General features: G+C 53.6%; 1 protein-coding gene across 4 annotated transcripts in view; it reads left to right on the top strand.

Annotated features, from left to right (window-relative positions):
• Window positions 1-22,919, top strand: part of SBF2 (SET binding factor 2) — a 155,439-nt gene that overhangs the window by 54,542 nt on the left and 77,978 nt on the right. For all 4 annotated transcript variants that reach the window (XM_069965033.1, XM_069965032.1, XM_069965031.1 and 1 more), the window contains exons 3-7: window positions 1,289-1,426; window positions 9,438-9,560; window positions 9,657-9,767; window positions 10,205-10,310; window positions 20,462-20,594. In XM_069965033.1, the coding sequence (XP_069821134.1) occupies window positions 1,289-1,426; window positions 9,438-9,560; window positions 9,657-9,767; window positions 10,205-10,310; window positions 20,462-20,594 (611 nt within the window). The remainder of the gene's footprint in view (window positions 1-1,288; window positions 1,427-9,437; window positions 9,561-9,656; window positions 9,768-10,204; window positions 10,311-20,461; window positions 20,595-22,919) is intronic.

Here is a 22,919-nt window from a genome sequence, read left to right as displayed (position 1 = left end):
CCCACCAGCAGAATAGTGAGTGCAGCTCTGGGGTATAATACAGGATGTAACTCAGGATCAGTAATGTAATGTATGTACACAGTGACCCCACCAGCAGAATAGTGAGCGCAGCTCTGGAGTATAATACAGGATGTAACTCAGGATCAGTAATGTAATGTATGTACACAGTGACCGCACCAGCAGAATAGTGAGTGCAGCTCTGGAGTATAATACAGGATGTAACTCAGGATCAGTAATGTATGTACACAGTGACCCCACCAGCAGAATAGTGAGTGCAGCTCTGGAGTATAATACAGGATGTAACTCAGGATCAGTCATGTAATGTATGTACACAGTGACCCCACCAGCAGAATAGTGAGTGCAGCTCTGGGATATAATACAGGATGTAACTCAGGATCAGTAATGTAATGTATGTACACAGTGACCCCACCAGCAGAATAGTGAGTGCAGCTCTGGAGTATAGTACAGATGTGACTCAGGGTTATTGTTAGGGATGATGCAGGGTTAGTTGTCCTGTTAGTTGCCGCTCTGGCTCCGGTTCTCTATGTGACTTGTAGCCGGAGGGTTTTCTAGGTCACCTTGGCGAGATCCCGTCCTCTCCTCCTGTCCGGCCGGTGTACATCGCATTCTGGCACTTTGTGCCTCATTTTTCTCATTTCTTAGTGGAATTTGTTGGCCGTGTTGTTGCTGTGAATGATTCTCGGATGGATCATAAAAGCTTTGGGCAGCTGTGAGCTCCATCAGTAAGATGAGGCCGGGGGGGATAGCGAGGGAATGAAGGTCCAGCGAGCCCTGGATGAACCCCTCCTGTGTAACCCTTCATCTGCTGCCATGCTGGATGCCGCTGGGCACAGGTTGGCGCCAATAGTCACACGTGGTAAGCTGCTCTGTGCACGGATCCAATGGCCGATGTTTACAGCCTCTTCTCCATCAGTCAGTTGTCTCAGGTTCTGTCTTATGTCAGTATCTCTGCATGCTGTCAGTGTATAGAAGCAGCCCCTGGATGGAAATACAGTAGCCAAGATCTTAAAGGGGAAGTGCAGGAAGTGGTGTATTCTCTCCAGTCTTCCAGTACTTATCAGCCGCTGTATGTCCTGCAGTAAGTGGTGTATTCTCTCCAGTCTGACACAGAGCTCTCTGCTGCCACCTCTGTCCGTGTCAGGAACTGTCCAGAGCAGCAGCAAATCCCCATAGAAAACTCTATATGTCACTGACACGTTGCTGCCGTCAGTCACATGACTTCACAAGTTGTTTTTTTTTTTTACTGATTTCTCTCTTTTCTCCGCAGTTCTGTCAGCCGGGGGGATGGCAGCTTTCCCGGGAGCGGAAACAGCCCACGTTCTTCGTTGTGGTTCTAACGGATATCGACTCGGATCGCCACTACTGCGCCTGCCTGACCTTCTACGAGGCCGAGATCAACCTGCAGGTGAGACCATTACTATAGTGCATAGATATATCAGTGTGAACCCTCCAGCTAATGTGGCTGAACAGCTGAGGGTCCGTTACAGTGTATCGGTGTGGGTAAGAGGATTGTGCACACTGATGACATTGATAACACTGGATACATTGTTACGACTAGGAAGCGTTGCCAATATGGCGCCATTGTGGTCTTATCACTGGATATAGTGACTCGCAGCTTTCTGTTACATTAGATGGTGATGGACTCTTAGTTCTTAGTTCCCCCATAATCCTCGGCGTTTGCCTTTCCGCCTGTCCCCGCAGCTGCTGCCTGTCCTGACAGCGAAAATTATTTTTACACATGTTCATATGTGTCAGAATTGGTAGTCACCCTCCGCCTGATCTCACCCATCGGCCCCCCTCCACTTGATCCCGCCCATCCCCCCCTCCGCCTGATCTCGCCCATCCCCCCCTCCGCCTGATCTCGCCCATCCCCCCCCTCCGCCTGATCTCGCCCATCCCCCCTCCGCCTGATCTCGCCCATCCCCCCTCCGCCTGATCTCGCCCATCCCCCCCCTCCGCCTGATCTCGCCCATCCCCCCCCTCCGCCTGATCTCGCCCATCCCCCCCCCTCCGCCTGATCTTGCCCATCCCCCCCCTCTATCTGATCTCACCCATCACCCCCCCCTCCGCCTGATCTCACCCATCACCCCCTCCACCTGATCTAGCCCATCACCCCCCCCCCCCCCCTCTTCTTGATCCCGCTCCCATCGTTCCCCCCCCCCTCCACCTGATCTCGCCCATCACCCTCCGTCTGATCTCGCCCATTACCCCCCGTCTGATCTCGCCCATTACCCCCCGTCTGATCTCGCCCATTACCCCCCGTCTGATCTCGCCCATTACCCCCCGTCTGATCTCGCCCATTACCCCCCGTCTGATCTCGCCTATTACCCCCCGTCTGATCTCGCCCATTACCCCCCGTCTGATCTCGCCCATTACCCCCCGTCTGATCTCGCCCATTACCCCCCGTCTGATCTCGCCCATTACCCCCCGTCTGATCCCGCTCCCATCGCCCTCGACTTGACTTCGTTCCTTGGAACTCCGCCTGATCTCACCCATCGACCCCCCTCCGATTGATCCCACTCCCATCGCTCCCCCCTCCGCCTGATCTCACCCATCACCCCCCCTCCACCTGGTCTCGCCCATCTCCCTCCCTCCGCCTGATCTCACCCATCACCCCCCCTCCACCTGGTCTCGCCTATCGTCCCTCTCCACCTGATCTCGCCCATCGCCCCCCCTCCACTTGATCCCGCTCCTATCGCTCCCCCCTTCGCCTGATCTCGTCCAACGCCCCCCTCCGCTTAATCCTGCTCCCATCGCTCCCCCCCCTCCGCCTGATCTCGCCCATCTCCCCCCCCCCCCCTCCGCCTGATCTCGCCCATCTCCCCCCCTCCGCCTGATCTCGCCTATTGCCCTTCTGCTGCCTAATCTCACCCATCGCTACCCCCCCATCCCCCTTCCTCCACCTGATCCCATCCAGCACCCCTTCACCTGATCTCGCCCATTGACAACCCCACTCCAATTTCGCCCATCGGCCCCCAAGATTATTTGTAAATCTCCTCTTCAGGATTTTCGGGGGAGCGACTGCGAAGATGACTCCTGTGGCCGGGGGTCCGGTGCTTTTTGCACTCGGAGTCTCTCCTTGCTCCTAATGTCTCCAGCAGAATAGTGAGTGCAGCTCTGGAGGATGAGCAGCAGTATGGAGACTTGGCCTTATAGTTGCAGCTATTTGCTATCACCTATCTTTCCCAGGGGTGGATCCTCTGTCTAGTTCGGTGATCCCCACACCTGTGGCTCTCCAGCTGTTGCAGAACTACAACCCCCATCATGCCTGCTGAGGAGCGCTCCAGTGCACTACGGTGGCTGCGTCTCCCTTCTCCTATGTCTGTGTTATAGGCTCTGGCCGCTGTGGTGATGGCATCCGTCTGCTCTGTGACACAATCCTCCTGGACTTCAGACATGTTTCTCCTGTCCCCTGATGAGATCACGCTGCGCTGATTAATGACATGCCAGCTGCCATTTAAAAAAAATATTTTTTTTGCAATAAGAGAAAGAATTCAGCAAATGTAGAAGTTGGCGGGAAGGTCCTGTGGCTGAGCTCCATACAATGGGCCGTTGTTTGTCTCTCGGCCATCACCCTTATGTCATCCCTGGAGCCGCAGCCGCCGACTCCGCTCACGAAACCTAAACAATGGGATTTCCGGAGCGCGACCTTCTGTTTATTGGCCTCTTACTGCTAATCAATCTTAAGGGGCTTTGCTGTGATTGACGCTCCTGAGGTGGACAGCATGCCGTAGATTCCTGGAGCCCACAGGGGGCGACGTTCATAGATGACAATAGAGATGGCGCCAGCTCTCTGGGCTCGCTGGCACCTGTGTTTGGCTTCTGTCCATACACCTAGCGGGAAGTACAGCTCCTGTATCTGTAATGGTCGCCCAAAATGGAAAGCTTTCTCCACCAAGATATCACATGACTGACTGGGCATATCACATTGTCTATTGCTTTCCCTCTCCCCATCATGTCCTGCGGCGCCCCCTGCCTGTCCCGTCTCCTGCGGCGCCCCCTGCCTGTCCCGTCTCCTGCGGCGCCCCCTGCCTGTCCCGTCTCCTGCGGCGCCCCCTGCCTGTCCCGTCTCCTGCGGCGCCCCCTGCCTGTCCCGTCTCCTGCGGCGCCCCCTGCCTGTCCCGTCTCCTGCGGCGCCCCCTGCCTGTCCCGTCTCCTGCGGCGCCCCCTGCCTGTCCCGTCTCCTGCGGCGCCCCCTGCCTTTCCCGTCTCCTGCGGCGCCCCCTGCCTGTCCCGTCTCCTGCGGCGCCCCCTGCCTGTCCCGTCTCCTGCGGCGCCCCCTGCCTGTCCCGTCTCCTGCGGCGCCCCCTGCCTTTCCCGTCTCCTGCGGCGCCCCCTGCCTGTCCCGTCTCCTGCGGCGCCCCCTGCCTGTCCCGTCTCCTGCGGCGCCCCCTATCTTTCCTGCCCCTCAGTGCTAGGTGTTTGGCTTCTTCCCCTGCAGCTCTGATGACTCTGCACATTTGAGCGACCTTCCTGTTGATAAGCGCTCTTGGCGCGCTCGTCCTGGGGAGTTGCGAGGTGACGGCTGACATGTTGCGCAGCATTTTCTCTGCACGCTATCTGTTTCTGGTTATATTGATGATGTGTCTTGGCTTTGTGTTGCTTTGGTTGTCGGAGCGTCGCTGAGAGACGTGTCCGGATCTCCAGGATTACGGCCACCTCCTGCGGTCCGTGACTTGTGGTAGAGCGGCGGTGGCATGCGTCTCCCCTGAACTGTCACACTCCACACAAGTCTTCACCACGTGATGAAGACGCAGCGGGAAGCCTGCTGGGAACAAATGAAAGAAATCCGTAGAATTCCTCTATATTAGATCCGTTCCAGTTTTCTTTGATTTCCCTTCAATTCCAAGAAGAATGTTTGGGGTGAGCGGCAGATTCTTCCAATGTTCAGAAGAATCTGCCGGGTCAGCGGCAGCAGCTTATTGGGATCCGTCAACAGCATCAGATAGTGGGCCCTAATGCCGCCGGGCTACTTCCCTCTCTTTCTTCCATTATCCTTCCGCCTCTTCTTTCCTTTCTTCCCTCTCCTCCTCCTTTTCTTCCCTCTATTCCTTCTGTTATCCTTTCCTCTTTTCTTTCCTTTCTTCCCTCTCTACTCCTTCCTTTTTCCCTCTCTTGCCTCTGTTCCTTCTATTATCCTTCTCTCTTCTTTCTTTGCTTCCCTTCCTTCCTTCCCATTTTCCCTCTCCTCCTTGCCTCCTTTGTCCTTCTCCTCCTCTTTTTCTCATAGTCTTCCTCTTATTTCCTTTCTTCTCTCTTCCTTCCCTTCTTCACTCTCCTCCTTGCCTCTTTGTCCTCCTCCTCTTTATTTCTTGTATTCTTCCTCTCTTCTCTCTTCCCTTCCCTTCTTCCCTCCTTTTCTCTCTTCCTTCCCTTTCTTTCTCTCTCTCTCTCTCTCTTCCCTTCTTCCTCCTCCTCCTTGCCTTTGTCCTTCTCCTCCTCATTATTTCTTGTATTCTTCCTCTCTTCCTTCCTTTATTCTCTCTTCCTTCCCTTCTTCCCTCTCCTCCTTGCCTCTTTGTCCTTCTCCTCCTCTTTATTTCTTGTATTCTTCCTCTCTTCCTTCCCTTCTTCCTCCTTCTCTCTTTTCCTTCCCTTCTTCCTCCTCCTCCTTGCCTCTTTGTCCTTCTCCTCCTCATTATTTCTTGTATTCTTCCTCTCTTCCTTCCTTTATTCTCTCTCTTCCTTCCCTTCTTCCCTCTCCTCCTTGCCTCTTTGTCCTTCTCCTCCTCTTTATTTCTTGTATTCTTCCTCTCTTCCTTCCTTTCTTCCCTCCTCTCTCTTCCTTCCCTTTCTTTCTCTCTCTCTTCCCTTCTTCCTCCTCCTCCTCCTTGCCTCTTTGTCCTTCTCCTCCTCTTTATTTCTTGTATTCTTCCTCTCTTCCTTCCCTTCTTCCTCCTTCTCTCTCTTCCTTCCCTTCTTCCCTCTCCTCCTTGTCTCTTTGTCCTTCTCCTCCTCTTTATTTCTTGTATTCTTCCTCTCTTCCTTCCCTTCTTCCTCCTTCTCTCTCTTCCTTCCCTTCTTCAGTCTCCTCCTTGTCTCTTTGTCCTTCTCCTCCTCTTTATTTCTTGTATTCTTCCTCTCTTCCTTCCCCTTTGTCTTTTTTCACCTTTTCCTTGTTCTCTTCCCTCTCTCCATTTTCCATCTTTTCCGGTTTCTTCCCCCTTCCCTTATTCCATCACTTCCTTCCTTGTTCCATCCTCGCCTCCTCCTATGATCTTTACTTTCTCTTCCTTCTTGTTCCTTCTCTTTGTTACATTCCTTCTTTCATGACTTTTATTATACTTCTTTCTTGTTCCTTTCTTTCATTGTTTCCTTCCTTTTTATTTTATTCCTCCGCCATCCTCTCTTTGTTTCCTCTTCCTGGCATCCTCCATGCTCTGCCCACCCGCGTCCGACCCTCTGCTCATCCGTGTCCGTCCCTCTGGCCGCCCACGTCCATCCCTCTGCCCATCCGTGTCCGTCCCTCTGCCCACCCGTGTCCGTCTCTCTGCCCATCCGTGTCCGTCCCTCTGGCCACCCGCGTCCGTCCCTCTGCCCATCCGTGTCCGTCCCTCTGCCCACCCGCGTCCGTCTCTCTGCCCATCCGTGTCCGTCCCTCTGGCCGCCCGCGTCCGTCTCTCTGCCCATCCGCGTCTGTCCCTCTGCCCATCCATTCTCTGCCCGCCTGTCTCTCATGGAGCAATAGCAATAAACAGCGGCTGGTAGTATGGCTGGCTCTGGCGAGGTCTAATCCATAGGGATGAATGGAGAATGAAAACATTGTGTGGTCCAGAGCAGAGATGAAACATCTGTGATGAACAGCAGAGCTGGAGTGCTGGCGCAGTGTAGCTGGGACGGCCCAGGCTCCTGCACATATAACCATGGCGATGGCTGACATCCCGTACGCTTCTCAGACAGGAAGCTTTATGAAAGCGACATTTCTGATGACATCATAATAACAACTGATCATATAGATAGATCAGCGAACGACCCAGAGGTGTCAGTGATGTCACTGATCTCTAGTGATGGATAGGCTGTATTCTCAGTGATGTCACTGATCTCTAGTGATGGATAGGCTGTATTCTCAGTGATGTCACTGCTGATCTCTAGTGATGGATAGGCTGTATTCTCAGTGATGTCACTGATCTCTAGTGATGGATAGGCTGTATTCTCAGTGATGTCACTGATCTCTAGTGATGGATAGGCTGTATTCTCAGTGATGTCACTGCTGATCTCTAGTGATGGATAGGCTGTATTCTCAGTGATGTCACAGCTGATCTCTAGTGATGGATAGGCTGTATTCTCAGTGATGTCACCGCTGATCTCTAGTGATGGATAGGCTGTATTCTCGGTGATGTCACTGATCTCTAGTGATGGATAGGCTGTATTCTCAGTGATGTCACTGATCTCTAGTGATGGATAGGCTGTATTCTCAGTGATGTCACCGCTGATCTCTAGTGATGGATAGGCTGTATTCTCAGTGATGTCACCGCTGATCTCTAGTGATGGATAGGCTGTATTCTCAGTGATGTCACCGCTGATCTCTAGTGATGGATAGGCTGCATTCTCAGTGATGTCACCGCTGATCTCTAGTGATGGATAGGCTGTATTCTCAGTGATGTCACCGCTGATCTCTAGTGATGGATAGGCTGTATTCTCAGTGATGTCACCGCTGATCTCTAGTGATGTATAGGCTGTATTCTCAGTGATGTCACCGCTGATCTCTAGTGATGGATAGGCTGTATTCTCAGTGATGTCACTGATCTCTAGTGATGGATAGGCTGTATTCTCAGTGATGTCACCGCTGATCTCTAGTGATGGATAGGCTGTATTCTCAGTGATGTCACCGCTGATCTCTAGTGATAGGCTGTATTCTCAGTGATGTCACCGCTGATCTCTAGTGATGGATAGGCTGTATTCTCAGTGATGTCACTGATCTCTAGTGATGGATAGGCTGTATTCTCAGTGATGTCACTGCTGATCTCTAGTGATGGATAGGCCGTATTCTTAGTGATGTCACCGCTGATCTCTAGTGATGGATAGGCTGTAGTCACTTTGATTTCACTGCACAGGTAAAGGCTTTTCGAGGGGATTAGTGATCGACTTTTTATTGGGCATCTGTCCCTTTAAGTCTCATAGACTGTAGCATTTTTCCTGCGTCATGTTGCGGATGATGGAGCGCGGTGTTAGCGGTTTCCGGATTGTTATAGATGGCGGTGTAACATCCCTGTCAGGTCTTCCATCCACAACTCCTTTGTTGCTAGCAACGCTGCCGAAACATTGTTCCAGATCGCTGCGAGCAGTCCGTCTCCCTCCAGGGGGATTACATGCTGATTAATTGATCTGTTTTGTATCCGGAGACGTTTATAGGAGGTCAGGTGTCGTCTTATATAACGGAGCGGAGCTGGAACGTTTCACCGCACAATGACTATTACACGTCCAGCAACCTGGAGACAACAAGAGCAGGTGGAAAAGCAATGTGTCACTGTCCGATGGAGGAAAGACAGGGCTGGCGGGCCGGGACAGAGCCGACACCGGGGGGCGCCATGTAATAGAGTGCAGGAGGCCATAGAGGAGGGTCAGGGCTACACTGTAACAGCCCCTCAGCTGTGCGAGGATGGAGACAACACTCACAGCAAGCAGAGGCTTCTGTTATACAGAGATCGGAGCTACGCAGGATCCACAGCAGCACAGAGTATTAAAGGGAGGGGCGTGCTGATCCTATGAGGTATACAGACCAAGAGCTACACAGTATCCAAAGCAGCACAGAGTATTACAGGAGAAGGCTGTGCTGATCCTATAGGGTATACAGACCGAGAGCTACGCAGTGTCCAAAGCAGCACAGAGTATTACAGGAGAAGGGTGTGCTGATCCTATAGGGTGCACAGACCGAGAGCTACGCAGTGTTCAAAGCAGCACAGAGTATTACAGGAGAAGGCTGTGCTGATTCTATAGGGTATACAGACCGAGAGCTACGCAGTGTCCAAAGCAGCACAGAGTATTACAGGAGAAGGGTGTGCTGATCCTATAGGGTGCACAGACCGAGAGCTACGCAGTGTCCAAAGCAGCACAGAGTATTACAGGAGAAGGCTGTGCTTATCCTATAGGGTATACAGACCGAGAGCTACGCAGTGTCCAAAGCAGCACAGAGTGTTACAGGAGAAGGCTGTGCTTATCCTATAGGGTATACAGAGAGCTCATATATATATATATATATATATATATATATATATATATATATATATATATATATATATATATATTATACATACGTACATACACACACACATACAGACACTTTATATCTCTCTCTAGTGATGGATGGGCTGCGTTCACTCATCTATAGTAAATTATTCTGGGGGTTTTAGGACTTTTTGGACAATTTCCGATTTTTGTGAATATAACTAGACTATTTGTGTTTTTTTTTTTTCCAGGGATCGAAGAGCGATCACAGCGATGGCGACGACGAGGATTCCGGATTAATCCAACCGGCACAAGTGTTCGCTCCAAAAAGTTTGGTGCTGGTGTCCAGATTGGACTATCCGGAAATCTTCAGGGTCAGTAATCCCAGCCAGCTCCCTCCATGTCCCGGACTGAAGAGCTCGCACTCCGAGCCCACACTATAACATGTATCCCCGCTCTCCCACCCGCAGGCCTGCCTCGGCTTGATCTACACAGTCTATGTGGACAGTCTGAACGTGTCGCTGGAGAACCTGGTGGCAAATCTGGTGACCTGTATCATCCCATCAGCCGGCGGATCCCAGGTAATGGCGCTGGTCGTGTCATCTGTAACTGAGAGGGTGACAAGTATAGAGACTGCCCCCTGCGGGTGTGATGGGGATGGAGACTGCCCCCTGCGGGTGTGATGGGGATGGAGACTGCCCCCTGCGGGTGTGATGGGGATGGAGACTGCCCCCTGCGGGTGTGACTGGGATGGAGACTGCCCCCTGCAGGTGTGAGCGGGTATATTTGGAGAAGGGATCACCGGTACACTGGAGGTGTTACAGATTGGGGTCTCCTGTTTCCCCCCCGCCTTGTAGAGCTCTGTTCTCCATCCCTACCTGCTGTGCAGGTGTCAGTCTGCTCTGTGTTTGTGAAGCAGGGAGCTCAGGCTGAGCAGGGTGGGGGAGGGGGGTGGATTATTATCACCACAGCAGCAGGCCCAGACATGGCGGTGACTTCTCTGCTTCTATCTCTGCAGAAACTGTTCTCGCTGGGAGCCGGGGACCGGCAGCTGATCCAGACGCCGCTATACGACAGCCTGCCAGTGACGGGCACCAGTGTGGCGCTGCTTTTCCAGCAACTAGGTGAGGACCTGACCCAGCACCAGATCAGGGAGGGGGACCTGTGGTCCTGCAGATGATTTCAGAACTATCTGCGGGGCCACAGCTTCTCTATCCCTGGTTTAGATTATGAAGCCTTAGCAGACAGCTCCCCCGGTGGTTGGGGCTGGGACTACAAGGCATACATAGGAGGATCCCCTCCGCAGTCCTTGTCCCGGACCCCTGTACTGTCATTATATGGAGGTATAAGTCTCCTGTGGAGCAGCGGGGCTGTGTCAGTGTCAGGACGATGATTTACAGACATTCCTGCCGGTACTGGGGGCCGTATCCTGTATCACACTGTAACACAGCAGAGCCCGCCGCTCAGGCTTCCCGTAAGTGCTGCTCCAGGGGTGGGGGGCCGTGTTTACCAGGGATGCTGCAGGGGCTGAGTTACCTTATCCCTCTGCACTGAGCGGCTCCTGTCGGTGGCCCAGGGAGGGGGGCACATACTTATACAGCTTGTTTGTGCGGCTCTCGTGTCTCTGGATGTAATAATATAATATCCTCTGCCCTGAGACACGTCGCCCCCCGCAGGCAGATCTGCACAAATACATTCTCTATCACACACAGTGTATCATCACTCCCATCATCCCTGACCCCAGGAGCTCACTCTCTAATCTCCTATCACACACAGTGTATCATCACTCCCATCATCCTCCCTGACCCCAGGAGCTGACACTCTAATCTCCTATCACACACAGTGTATCATCACTCCCATCATCCCTGACCCCAGGAGCTGACACTCTAATCTCCTATCACACACAGTGTATCATCACTCCCATCATCCTCCCTGACCCCAGGAGCTCACACTCTAATCTCCTATCACACACAATGTATCATCACTCCCATCATCCCTGACCCCAGGAGCTGACACTCTAATCTCCTATCACACACAGTGTATCATCACTCCCATCATCCCTGACCCCAGGAGCTGACACTCTAATCTCCTATCACACACAGTGTATCATTACTCCCATCATCCCTGACCCCAGGAGCTGACACTCTAATCTCCTATCACACAGGGTGGAGCAGCAGTGTGGGGTGTGGGTGGCGCACGCTCGGCTCTGCTCATCTGCCTTCATTTACTTTCCCGTCCGGTAATTTTGGCGCGGTGCGGGTGTTTTCATTCCTCATCGGTGACCCGGTCACTCTAGCTGCTAGTGCGGCGTCACCCCGTTACTTTACAGGAAGGTATTTATATGGGGCCAAAAAGAAATTTACCCGCGGTTTACGAGGGCCGCACCCTGTTATTCTCAGCAACATTACTGTAAGGAGACGGAGCCGAGAGGGTGCTCCCCCCCCTATACCATCACAGAGCTCCGCCCTCCCCGCATCCCTATCAGTGATGTACAATGTATCAGTCTGGAGCTCACAGAGCATTGTCTACACTGGATACAGCTGGGAGAAGGACTAGCTATGTACAATGTATCAGTCTGGAGCTCACAGAGCATTGTCTACACTGGATACAGCTGAGAGCAGGACTAGCTATGTACAATGTATCAGTCTGGGGCTCACAGAGCATTGTCTACACTGGATACAGCTGAGAGCAGGACTAGCTATGTACAATGTATCAGTCTGGAGCTCACAGAGCATTGTCTACACTGGATACAGCTGAGAGCAGGACTAGCTATGTGCAATGTATCAGTCTGGAGCTCACAGAGCATTGTGTGAACCCTTGGTTATATGAGGGTTGTGACGCGTGGCCGAAGCTCTGGTGACTGTATTAGATGTGGAGACCTCTCCGTCCTCCGTCTCTCTCGTGGTTTTGAGGCTGCCAAATCATTATTGTCACTTAAGAAGGGAATAAAAGGCCACAAGGTGATGGCGTCTGGAGGATGGGGGGGGAGGGGGGTCAGTGACCTCAGAACTTTCTCTCTTAATCCATGCAGGGATGATTGTGTGAGGAGCCGCACCGCCACCTCCTGTCTGTATAATCCGCACCATGGCGGCAGATCAGCCTCCCTGAGTACATCCACATCCAGCGATTACTGACTTATGGAAGACTTAACCTATACTGAGCCATAGTCTTATACTCCTGTCACATCCAGAGCTGAATTCACAGTTCTGCTGGGTGCGATAAGTGAGAAGAGGCTTGATCTCCAGCTGACCATACATATTACATAGCAGGCAGCTGGATACTTCATCTTATGACTTATGTCCCCAGGAGCCCCCAAAATGCTCAGCTAAGCGTCCGGACCCCACTCTTTTATCCTGCTGTCTCCTCTGTTCAGTTCTCTCCTGTCTCTTCTGTCTCCTCCTTCTCCTCCATGTCTCAGTGTCTCCTCTTCCTCCTTCTCCATGTCTCATAGTCTCCTCCTCTTTTGGGATCCTCTGTCTCTTCCTCCTCTTTTGGGATCCTCTGTCTCTTCCTCCTCTTTTGGGATCCTCTGTCTCTTCCTCCTCTTTTGGGCTCCTCTGTCTCTTCCTCCTCTTTTGGGCTCCTCTGTCTCTTCCTCCTCTTTTGGGCTCCTCTGTCTCTTCCTCCTCTTTTGGGCTCCTCTGTCTCTTCCTCCTCTTTTGGGCTCCTCTGTCTCTTCCTCCTCGGGGCTCCTCTGTCTCTTCCTCCTCGGGGCTCCTCTGTCTCTTCCTCCTCGGGGCTCCTCTGTCTCTTCCTCCTCGGGGCTCCTCTGTCTCTTCCTCCTCGGGGCTCCTCTGTCTCTTCCTCCTCGGGGCTCCTCTGTCTCTTCCTCCTCGGGGCTCCTCTGTCTCTTCCTCCTCGGGGCTCCTCTGTCTCTTCCTCCTCGGGGCTCCTCTGTCTCTTCCTCCTCGGGGCTCCTCTGTCTCTTCCTCCTCGGGGCTCCTCTGTCTCTTCCTCCTCGGGGCTCCTCTGTCTCTTCCTCCTCGGGGCTCCTCTGTCTCTTCCTCCTCGGGGCTCCTCTGTCTCTTCCTCCTCGGGGCTCCTCTGTCTCTTCCTCCTCGGGGCTCCTCTGTCTCTTCCTCCTCGGGGCTCCTCTGTCTCTTCCTCCTCGGGGCTCCTCTGTCTCTTCCTCCTCGGGGCTCCTCTGTCTCTTCCTCCTCGGGGCTCCTCTGTCTCCTCCTCCTCGGGGCTCCTCTGTCTCCTCCTCCTCGGGGCTCCTCTGTCTCCTCCTCCTCCTCTTCCTCCTCGGGGCTCCTCTGTCTCCTCCTCTTCCTCTTCCTCCTCGGGGCTCCTCTGTCTCCTCCTCCTCCTTTTCCTCCTCGGGGCTCCTCTGTCTCCTCCTCCTCCTTTTCCTCCTCGGGGCTCCTCTGTCTCCTCCTCCTCCTTTTCCTCCTCGGGGCTCCTCTGTCTCCTCCTCCTCCTCTTCCTCCTCGGGGCTCCTCTGTCTCCTCCTCCTCCTCTTCCTCCTCGGGGCTCCTCTGTCTCCTCCTCTTCCTCCTCGGGGCTCCTCTGTCTCCTCCTCCTCCTCTTCCTCCTCGGGGCTCCTCTGTCTCCTCCTCCTCCTCGGGGCTCCTCTGTCTCCTCCTCTTCGGGGCACTTGACATTACTGTGCATTGCATTATGGGTAGGGGCTTTATTCCTCTATCACTCTTCTCCTTCGTGTATTTTATGATGGTGGACGTCTCACGGACGTTGCAGCTCTGAAGCTGTGTTCTTATATTAGGCGTTTCCAACCATGTGAACTGCTCCTAATGTGATAGAAGAGAGACCGCATGTCCTGCAGAATTGTGAGTTCAGCTCTGGGTGCTGGTAATCCCGCATGTTTCTCCCCTTGTGCACGGTGTCTTCACAGAACAATTGTTTCTGCCCTGATACATTGTAACAAACAATCAGGACAGAAGAGTTTGTTAGAAAGTATTGGAGATACAGAGGGCCCCCCCCCCCCGCGGCCGCCTCCAGTAAACAATCCGGAATCCCGGTCACGGAGCGTTACATAACCCCAGCGCCTAGAAAGCAGCTCAGCTTGGAAAAGTACAGTGCGGACGTGTCTCCTGCATCCCGTCCGTACTGCAGGGGGATGAGGAAGCCCGATTGGGACGGGTCAGTGCACAGGCACAATGGCTGCACACAGCCCGTCTGATCCCTATTCATCGCCTGGGTCACCTGATGGCGGTATACGTGGTATATTACATTACATAAAGCGCACCCAACCTGACATGTGTGAGTGTGGCTGATACTGCAGTCACCTCCAGAGCTGCACTCACACTTCTGCTGCCGCATTCCCCTGGAGAGCCTTCCTCATTGTGCACTGCAGTGCATTCCACTATGGGAGTTGTAGTTTATCCTTACTACAGATTACAATGTGAAACTCCAGTCTTTCAGTACTTATCAGCTGCTATATGTCCTGCAGGAAGTGGTGTATTCCCTACAGTCTGACACAGTGCTCTCTGCTGCCACCTCTGTCCATGTCAGGAACTGTCCAGAGCAGGAGAGGTTTTCCATGGGGATTTGCTGCTGCTCTGGACAGTTCCTGACATGGACAGAGGTGGCAGCAGAGAGCACTGTGTCACACTGGAGAGAATACACCACTTCCTACAGGACATACAGCAGATGATAAGTACTGGGAGACTGGAGATCTTTTTTATATAGAAGTAAATTACAAATCTATATAACTTTCTAACAGTTGATTATGAGTTATGATTGCAGCTCTGGAAGTGATCGATTTATAGGATTTCTCCTTCTTCAGCTGCATTGACAGTTCTATCTGATGGTGCGTTTACACGGACAGATTTATCTGACAGATCTTTGAAGCCAAAGTCAGGAACAGACTATAAACAGGGAACAGGTCATAAAGAAAAGACTGGGATCTATCCTCTTTTCAAATCCATTCCTGGCTGTGGCTTCCAAAATCTGTCAGATAAATCTTTCTGTGTAAATGCACACTAATGCAGAATTATGATTGCAGCTCTGAATGTGATTGTTTATAGGATTGCTCCTTCTTCAGCTGCATTGAGTTTTACCTAATGCAGCATTATGATTGCAGCTCTGACTGTGAGGCTGTGTACATGGCGTGCGGGTTGTTTTGGTCTCAGGTATTCACCAGGCGCTCTCCAGAACACGCGGGCCGGCAGGAATGTTCCGTGCGCTCCAGATACATTGTATTCTCGGCCTCCTGATTAGTTTATAATGGCAGTCAGATGGCCGGGCTGGAGATTATTGGTTAATAATGAAGTCCGTGCTTGGCGAGCCCTCGGGGGCCCGGCCGCCTTGCGCTGCACACATCCCCATGATGTCACTGCAGGCATCCGTCTGAAGCCGCTCCATCCGCCGGCCGCAGGGGAGATGAAGCCTCTCATGTGGGACTTGTGGTTGGCAGCGATGGCCAATGCCCCCCCCCCCCTACACCGCTTCTGCCGCCACCGCCTGACCCCAATCCTCATTGTTTGTTTCTTCATTGTTATGCTAAAACTTATGACTGCAGATCCCAGAGCTCTGGTACATCTGTATGGCAGCAACATAGGCTGCTGCGGAGTATATCATATCGCTCCCATCCTCCCTGACCCCAGGAGCTCACACTCTAATCTCCTATCACACACACAGTATCATCACTCCCATCATCCTCCCTGACCCCAGGAGCTCACACTCTAATCTCCTATCACACACAGTGTATCATCACTCCCATCATCATCCCTGACCCCAGGAGCTCACACTCTAATCTCCTATCACACACACAGTATCATCACTCCCATCATCCTCCCTGACCCCAGGAGCTCACACTCTAATCTCCTATCACACACAGTGTATCATCACTCCCATCATCATCCCTGACCCCAGGAGCTCACACTCTAATCTCATATCACACACAGTATCATCACTCCCATCATCCCTGACCCCAGGAGCTGACACTCTAATCTCCTATCACACACAGTGTATCATCACTCCCATCCTCCCTGACCCCAGGAGCTCACTCTCTAATCTCATATCACACACAGTATCATCACTCCCATCATCCCTGACCCCAGGAGCTGACACTCTAATCTCCTATCACACACAATGTATCATCACTCCCATCATCCTCCCTGACCCCAGGAGCTCACACTCTAATCTCCTGTCACACACAGTATATCATCACTCCCATCATCCCTGACCCCATGATCTCACACTCTAATATGCAGGGAGGTTCCTGTTCACTGACAGCAATCAGAGCTCTTATTTATGATGGTATTTAGAGGTTTGTAGAGCTTTTCCCTGTATACTCCTCTCCCCTGCATAGTGGCGTACCCTGCTGTATGTTACACACGTGCTGCTCTTGGGACGGGGGATGGGAGGAGCAGCTTTTGGGACGGGGGATGGGAGGAGCAGCTTTCGGGACGGGGGATGGGAGGAGCGGCTGTCGGGAGGGGGGAAGGGAGGAGCGGCTGTCGGGAGGGGGGAAGGGAGGAGCGGCTGTCGGGAGGGGGGATGGGAGGAGCGACTGTTGGGAGGGGGGACGGGAGGAGGGGCTGTCGGGAGGGGGGACGGGAGGAGCGCCTGTCGGGAGGGGGGACGGGTGGAGCGCCTGTCGGGAGGGGGGACGGGAGGAGCGCCTGTCGGGAGGGGGGACGGGAGGAGCGCCTGTCGGGAGGGGGGACGGGAGGAGCGCCTGTCGGGAGGGGGGACGGGAGAAGCGCCTGTCGGGAGGGGGGACGGGAGAAGCGCCTGTCGGGAGGGGGGGGCGGGAGGAGCGCCTGTCGGGAGGGGGGACGGGAGGAGCGGCTGTCGGGACGGGGGACGGGCGGAACGGCTGTCGGGACGGGGGAAAGAATCAGCAGCTGCCGGGATGGGGGATCAGCGGAGCAGCTGTCGGGAGGGGGGACTGAAGCGGCTGTCCCTTCATGTCAGTGTTTGACTCCCGTAAGAAGCCTTAGAACATGACTGAGGATTTAGGCCAAGCCAGGAATCTCTCCAGAAGGCGAGTGCATCATAAAGATCTATGGAGGCTTCAGAGAGCTGCTTTGCATTTCCCAGAATTCCCAGTGGACTGACCTATAAGCCTTCACAGGGCTTTATGATAATCTCCCTAAGAAGAAACATTAACCCTTTTGGTCTCAGTTCTCCTAAAAATTGCTGAATACCCGGACTGAAGAGGGCGCATCGCCAGCTCATAGTTTTCATGCTCATGTTCATCTCTGTGTTCTGCACACTGTACACTTCCACAGGGACTTTGTATACAGCTTGCTGATCATTGTTCTGGTAGTGAGTTATTACTTCCACTTCTCTGAATGATGATCAGTTTTACCACAGGCTGTAAAGTGAGGTTCCTTTTCCTCTGCATGTGTACTGTGCTGACATCTAGTGGCCATTCTGAGAACTGCTATATTAATCATTGATTTGGGTTTGGATAATGACAGCTGATATAGAGGGAGCGGTTACCTCTGGCCCCATCAGCCTCCATCCCTGGCCGTGTAATAGTTAGCCCGGCCGTCAGGAGGGATCTAGGACACAGTTCACACTCTGAACTCATTAACTCTGACTCTTCAATTTTTTGCTTATTCATTCTCGCTCTTCATACACCGGCCGCGTGGACGTATTTATAGTAAATGTATTTACCGTCGCTCTGGTTGTTCACACGTGAAGGTGATTCGATTTATTATAACATCGGTCGTCAAAGTCAGCTACAACCCCTATCTTTACGCCTGTTAGGGCATGATGGGGGTTGCAGTTTCCGGGTCATTTTCCTCTAGGTTTTTATGGCTATGGGAGGCCTGAGCCGCCGCCCCTGGCTATGGGAGGCCTGAGCCGCCGCCCCTGGCTATGGGAGGCCTGAGCCGCCGCCCCTGGCTATGGGAGGCCTGAGCCGCCGCCCCTGGCTATGGGAGGCCTGAGCCGCCGCCCCTGGCTATGGGAGGCCTGAGCCGCCGCCCCTGGCTATGGGAGGCCTGAGCCGCCGCCCCTGGCTGTGGGAGGCCTGAGCCGCCGCCCCTGGCTGTGGGAGGCCTGAGCCGCCGCCCCTGGCTGTGGGAGGCCTGAGCCGCCGCCCCTGGCTGTGGGAGGCCTGAGCCGCCGCCCCTGGCTGTGGGAGGCCTGAGCCGCCGCTCCTGGCTGTGGGAGGCCTGAGCCGCCGCTCCTGGCTGTGGGAGGCCTGAGCCGCCGCCCCTGGCTGTGGGAGGCCTGAGCCGCCGCCCCTGGCTGTGGGAGGCCTGAGCCGCCGCCCCTGGCTGTGGGAGGCCTGAGCCGCCGCCCCTGGCTGTGGGAGGCCTGAGCCCACCCACCAACTGCTGATTGGCAGTTATCTATGCATGCTGTGTATAGGCAGTCAGCTGTCAATCAGCAGCTGGAGGGCGGGGGAGGGGTGTGGCAAGAATCCTATTCTCCTGCATATTAGGAGAACAGATAGGTAGAATGAGGATCTGCTCAGCATTTCTGTCACTAGTTTATGCTACCATCATTTAAGATGGAATAAACCTAGAGACAGATTCCCTTTAAGATGTGCCTACCCATTTCTTGCCAGTTTTCAGCTTTCAGTGTTTAGGTGGCAGCCTCTTCAGTGCACATCCTAAAAGTGAGGCTGAACTACTGAAGGCCATGTCAGTGTCTCCATCCAGCTTAGCTGACTGTGTGTATAGATGTGAGCACACCATAGCTGTATGTGTATAAGAGGGAGGTGAGTGCCTCAGTAGTGCAGCCTCAGGCTTCGGGCCTGTCACTTCTTTGGATGATATCCCGGTATAGCAGTAAGATATCACCTTTGCAGGCTCTTGTATATACCACCTCCTTCTGGTACTTTTCCTGGAGGCTCGTGTAGCGTCTCGGATAGATCAGACTGTTCCTTCCCGACCGTCCTTCTAAAGATACATCCTATATAAATAGCTGGTGAGGGGAAAGCGTCCGAGCACTTCACCTCCGAGGTCGCTCTCTATCTCCGAGCCGCAGGACACAACAGGAAGGAGAGACTGATGTGTCAGCGACGACAGGAGCGATCCCAGAAATCTCTGAGGTGGTTTATTAATAAGAAGGAACATAAGGAACCCAGATCTCCAGTATATCCCATCAACAGGAAGCGAAAGCGTAACACATACATAGTAACAGGTCTATAGCCATCATACATACATAGTAACAGACCTATAGCCATCACACATACATAGTAACAGGTCTATAGCCATCACACATACATAGTAACAGGTCTATAGCCATCACACATACATAGTAACAGACCTATAGCCATCACACATACATAGTAACAGACCTATAGCCATCATACATACATAGTAACAGGTCTATAGCCATCACACATACATAGTAACAGGTCTATAGCCATCACACATACATAGTAACATACCTATAGCCATCACACATACATAGTAACAGGTCTATAGCCATCGCACATACATAGTAACAGGTCTATAGCCATCACACATACATAGTAACAGACCATACACGCTGTAACATCCATCACATATACATAGTTATCTATGTATGTGTGATGGATATAGATATGTTACAATGTATGTGTGATGGATATAGAACTGTTACACAGTGTATGGTCTGTTACTATCTATGTATGCTGTAGCTATGTATGTGTGATGAATATAGAACTGTTACCTATATCCATCACATATACATAGTATGTTACGCAGTGTATGGTCTGTTACTATCTATGTATGCTGTAGCTATGTATGTGTGATATCCCAGCCTTCTCTCTTGGTGTTTTCATTCCTCCTGTAACCACAGAGGATGATCCCCGCTCTGATCTCCACGTCTGAACAATCACATCCAGATCTTTGTGGTTCTTCCTGATTTCGGGGAATTGTTTTCCCCTTTAAATACTTCACATTTTACACGAGTCGGCGGGCGTTTGAGGTTCGGGCCGTTAATGCAATTTACTCACGTCCCCCTTACACAATCCATGTGTGATGTCAGGGTCATATACACCTCACAGTCCATTGTGGTGTCTGCGCTGCTACATTGTAACAAACCAGCAGGAGGGCAGCTCTTACATTCTATACACTTATATCCTATACAGATCAGTGTATTGGTCACTGACAGCAAGCGGAGATACAAGGAGAGCTGGAAGGAGTCTCCAGTCTGTTGATGGGCGGATTGGATGGCGTTTCCTGGGGCTGACCCCGCTGCTGGTCACCTCCCCCCCGCTCTCCTAAATCACCAAATGTGACCCAGATTTTCCGCAGTCTCTTCCAGTGAGCTCGGCTTCTCTCATCGTTGGCAGATTGGCGCTGGCGATATTTGGAATTGATTTGTTTTCTCAATAACTTTTTTTTGATCCTTTGTGTTGTAGGAATCCAGAACGTTCTCAGCCTCTTCTGTGCGGTGCTGACCGAAAACAAAGTCCTGTTCCATTCCTCCAGCTTCCAGCGGCTCAGCGACGCCTGCCGGGCACTAGAGGCTCTAATGTACCCGCTAAAGTATAGGTAATATGGCGGAAAGTGACCCCACAGTGGTGGCATCCATATCACAGGTGCCTATCCATACTGGGGGCGACATCCATACTACAAGTGCCCATCCATACTGGGGGTGACATCCATATCACAGGTGCCTATCCATACTGGGGGCGACATCCATATCACAGGTGCCCATCCATACTGGGGGGCAGCATCCATATCACAGGTGCCCATCCACACTGGGGGGCCGGCATCCATATCACAGGTGCCCATCCATACTGGCGGGGCAGCATCCATATCACAGGTGCCCATCCATACTGGGGGGGCAGCATCCATATCACAGGTGCCCATCCATATTGGGGGGGCAGCATCCATATCACAGGTGCCCATTCATACTGGGGGGCAGCATCCATATCACAGGTGCCCATTCATACTGGGGGGCAGCATCCATATCACAGGTGCCCATTCATACTGGGGGGGGGGCCGGCATCCATATCACAGGTGCCCATCCATACTGGGGGGCCGGCATCCATATCACAGGTGCCCATCCATACTGGGGGGCCGGCATCCATATCACAGGTGCCCATCCATACTGGGGGGCCGGCATCCATATCACAGGTGCCCATCCATACTGGGGGGCCGGCATCCATATCACAGGTGCCCATCCATACTGGGGGGCCGGCATCCATATCACAGGTGCCCATCCATACTGGGGTGCTAGCATCCATATCACAGGTGCCCATCCATACTGGGTTCCTTCTCTCATTCCCTTTCTCCCTTCCTCCCTCTCTCCCTTCCTCCCTTCCTCCCTTCCTCCCTTCCTCCCTTCCTCCCTTCCTCCCTCTCTCCCTTCCTCCCTTCCTCCCTCTCTCCCTTCCTCCCTCCTCCCTCCCTCCCTTCCTTCCTCCCTTCCTTCCTCCCCTTCCTCCCTTCCTCCCTTCCTTCCTTCCTTCCTTCCTTCCTTCCCCCCTCCCTCCCTTCCTTCCTCCCTCCCTCCCTTTCTCCCTCCCTTTCTCCCTCCCTCCCTCCCTCCCTCCCTCCCTTTCTCCCTCCCTCCCTCCCTTTCTCCCTCCCTCCCTCCCTTTCTCCCTCCCTCCCTCCCTTTCTCCCTCCCTCCCTTTCTCCCTCCCTCCCTTTCTCCCTCCCTCCCTTTCTCCCTCCCTTTCTCCCTCCCTCCCTCCCTCCCTTTCTCCCTCCCTCCCTCCCTTTCTCCCTCCCTCCCTTTCTCCCTCCCTCCCTCCCTCTCTCCCTCCCTCCCTCCCTCTCTCCCTCCCTCCCTCCCTCCCTCCCTCCCTCTCTCCCTCCCTCCCTCCCTCTCTCCCTCCCTCCCTCCCTCTCTCCCTCCCTCCCTCCCTCCCTCCCTCTCTCCCTCCCTCCCTCCCTCCCTTTCTCCCTTCCTCCCTCTCTCCCTTCCTCCCTCCCTCCCTTCCTCCCTTCCTCCCTTCCTACCTTCCTCCCTCTCTCCCTTCCTCCCTTCCTCCCTCTCTCCCTTCCTCCCTCTCTCCCTTCCTCCCTCCTCCCTCCCTCCCTTCCTTCCTCCCTTCCTTCCTCCCCTTCCTCCCTTCCTTCCTTCCTTCCTTCCTTCCCCCCTCCCTCCCTTCCTTCCTTCCTTCCTTCCTCCCTCCCTCCCTTTCTCCCTCCCTCCCTCTCTCCCTCCCTCCCTCTCTCCCTTCCTCCCTCCCTCCCTCTCTCCCTTCCTCCCTCCCTCCCTCTCTCCCTTCCTCCCTCCCTCCCTCCCTTCCTTCCTCCCTCCCTTCCTTCCTCCCCTTCCTTCCTCCCCTTCCTCCCTTCCTTCCTTCCTTCCTTCCTTCCTCCCTCCCTTCCTCCCTCCCTTCCTCCCTCCCTCCCTCCCTTCCTTCTTCCTTCCTCCCCCCCCTTTCTACCTACCTACCTTCCTCTCTCCCTTCCTTCCTTCCCTCTCTTCCTACCTACCTTCCCCTCTCCCTTCCTCCCCTTCCTACCTACCTTCCTCTCTGCCTTCCTTCCTCTCTCCCTCCCTTCCTCCCTCCCTTCCTTCCTTCCTTCTTCCTTCCTCCCCCCTTCCTACCTACCTACCTACCTACCTACCTTCCTCTCTCCCTTCCTTCCTTCCTTCCTTCCCTCCCTCCCTTCCTTCCTCCCATTCCTACCTACCTACCTTCCTCTCTCCCTTCCTTCCCTTCCTCTCTCCCCCCCTTCCTTCCCTTCCCTTCCTTCTTTCCTTCCTCCCTCCCTCCCTCCCTCCCTCCCTTCCTCCCTCTCTCCCTTCCTTCTTTCCTTCCTCCCTCCCTTCCTCCCTCTCTCCCTTCCTTCTTTCCTTCCTCCCTCCCTTCCTCCCTCTCTCCCTTCCTTCTTTCCTTCCGCCCTCTCTCTCTC

The sequence above is a fragment of the Dendropsophus ebraccatus genome, chromosome 4 (genome assembly GCF_027789765.1).
Source record: "Dendropsophus ebraccatus isolate aDenEbr1 chromosome 4, aDenEbr1.pat, whole genome shotgun sequence".
NCBI lineage: Eukaryota > Metazoa > Chordata > Amphibia > Anura > Hylidae > Dendropsophus > Dendropsophus ebraccatus.
The sequence above is the reverse complement of the archived record's forward strand: the minus strand, read 5'-3'. Positions and strand labels throughout refer to the sequence as shown.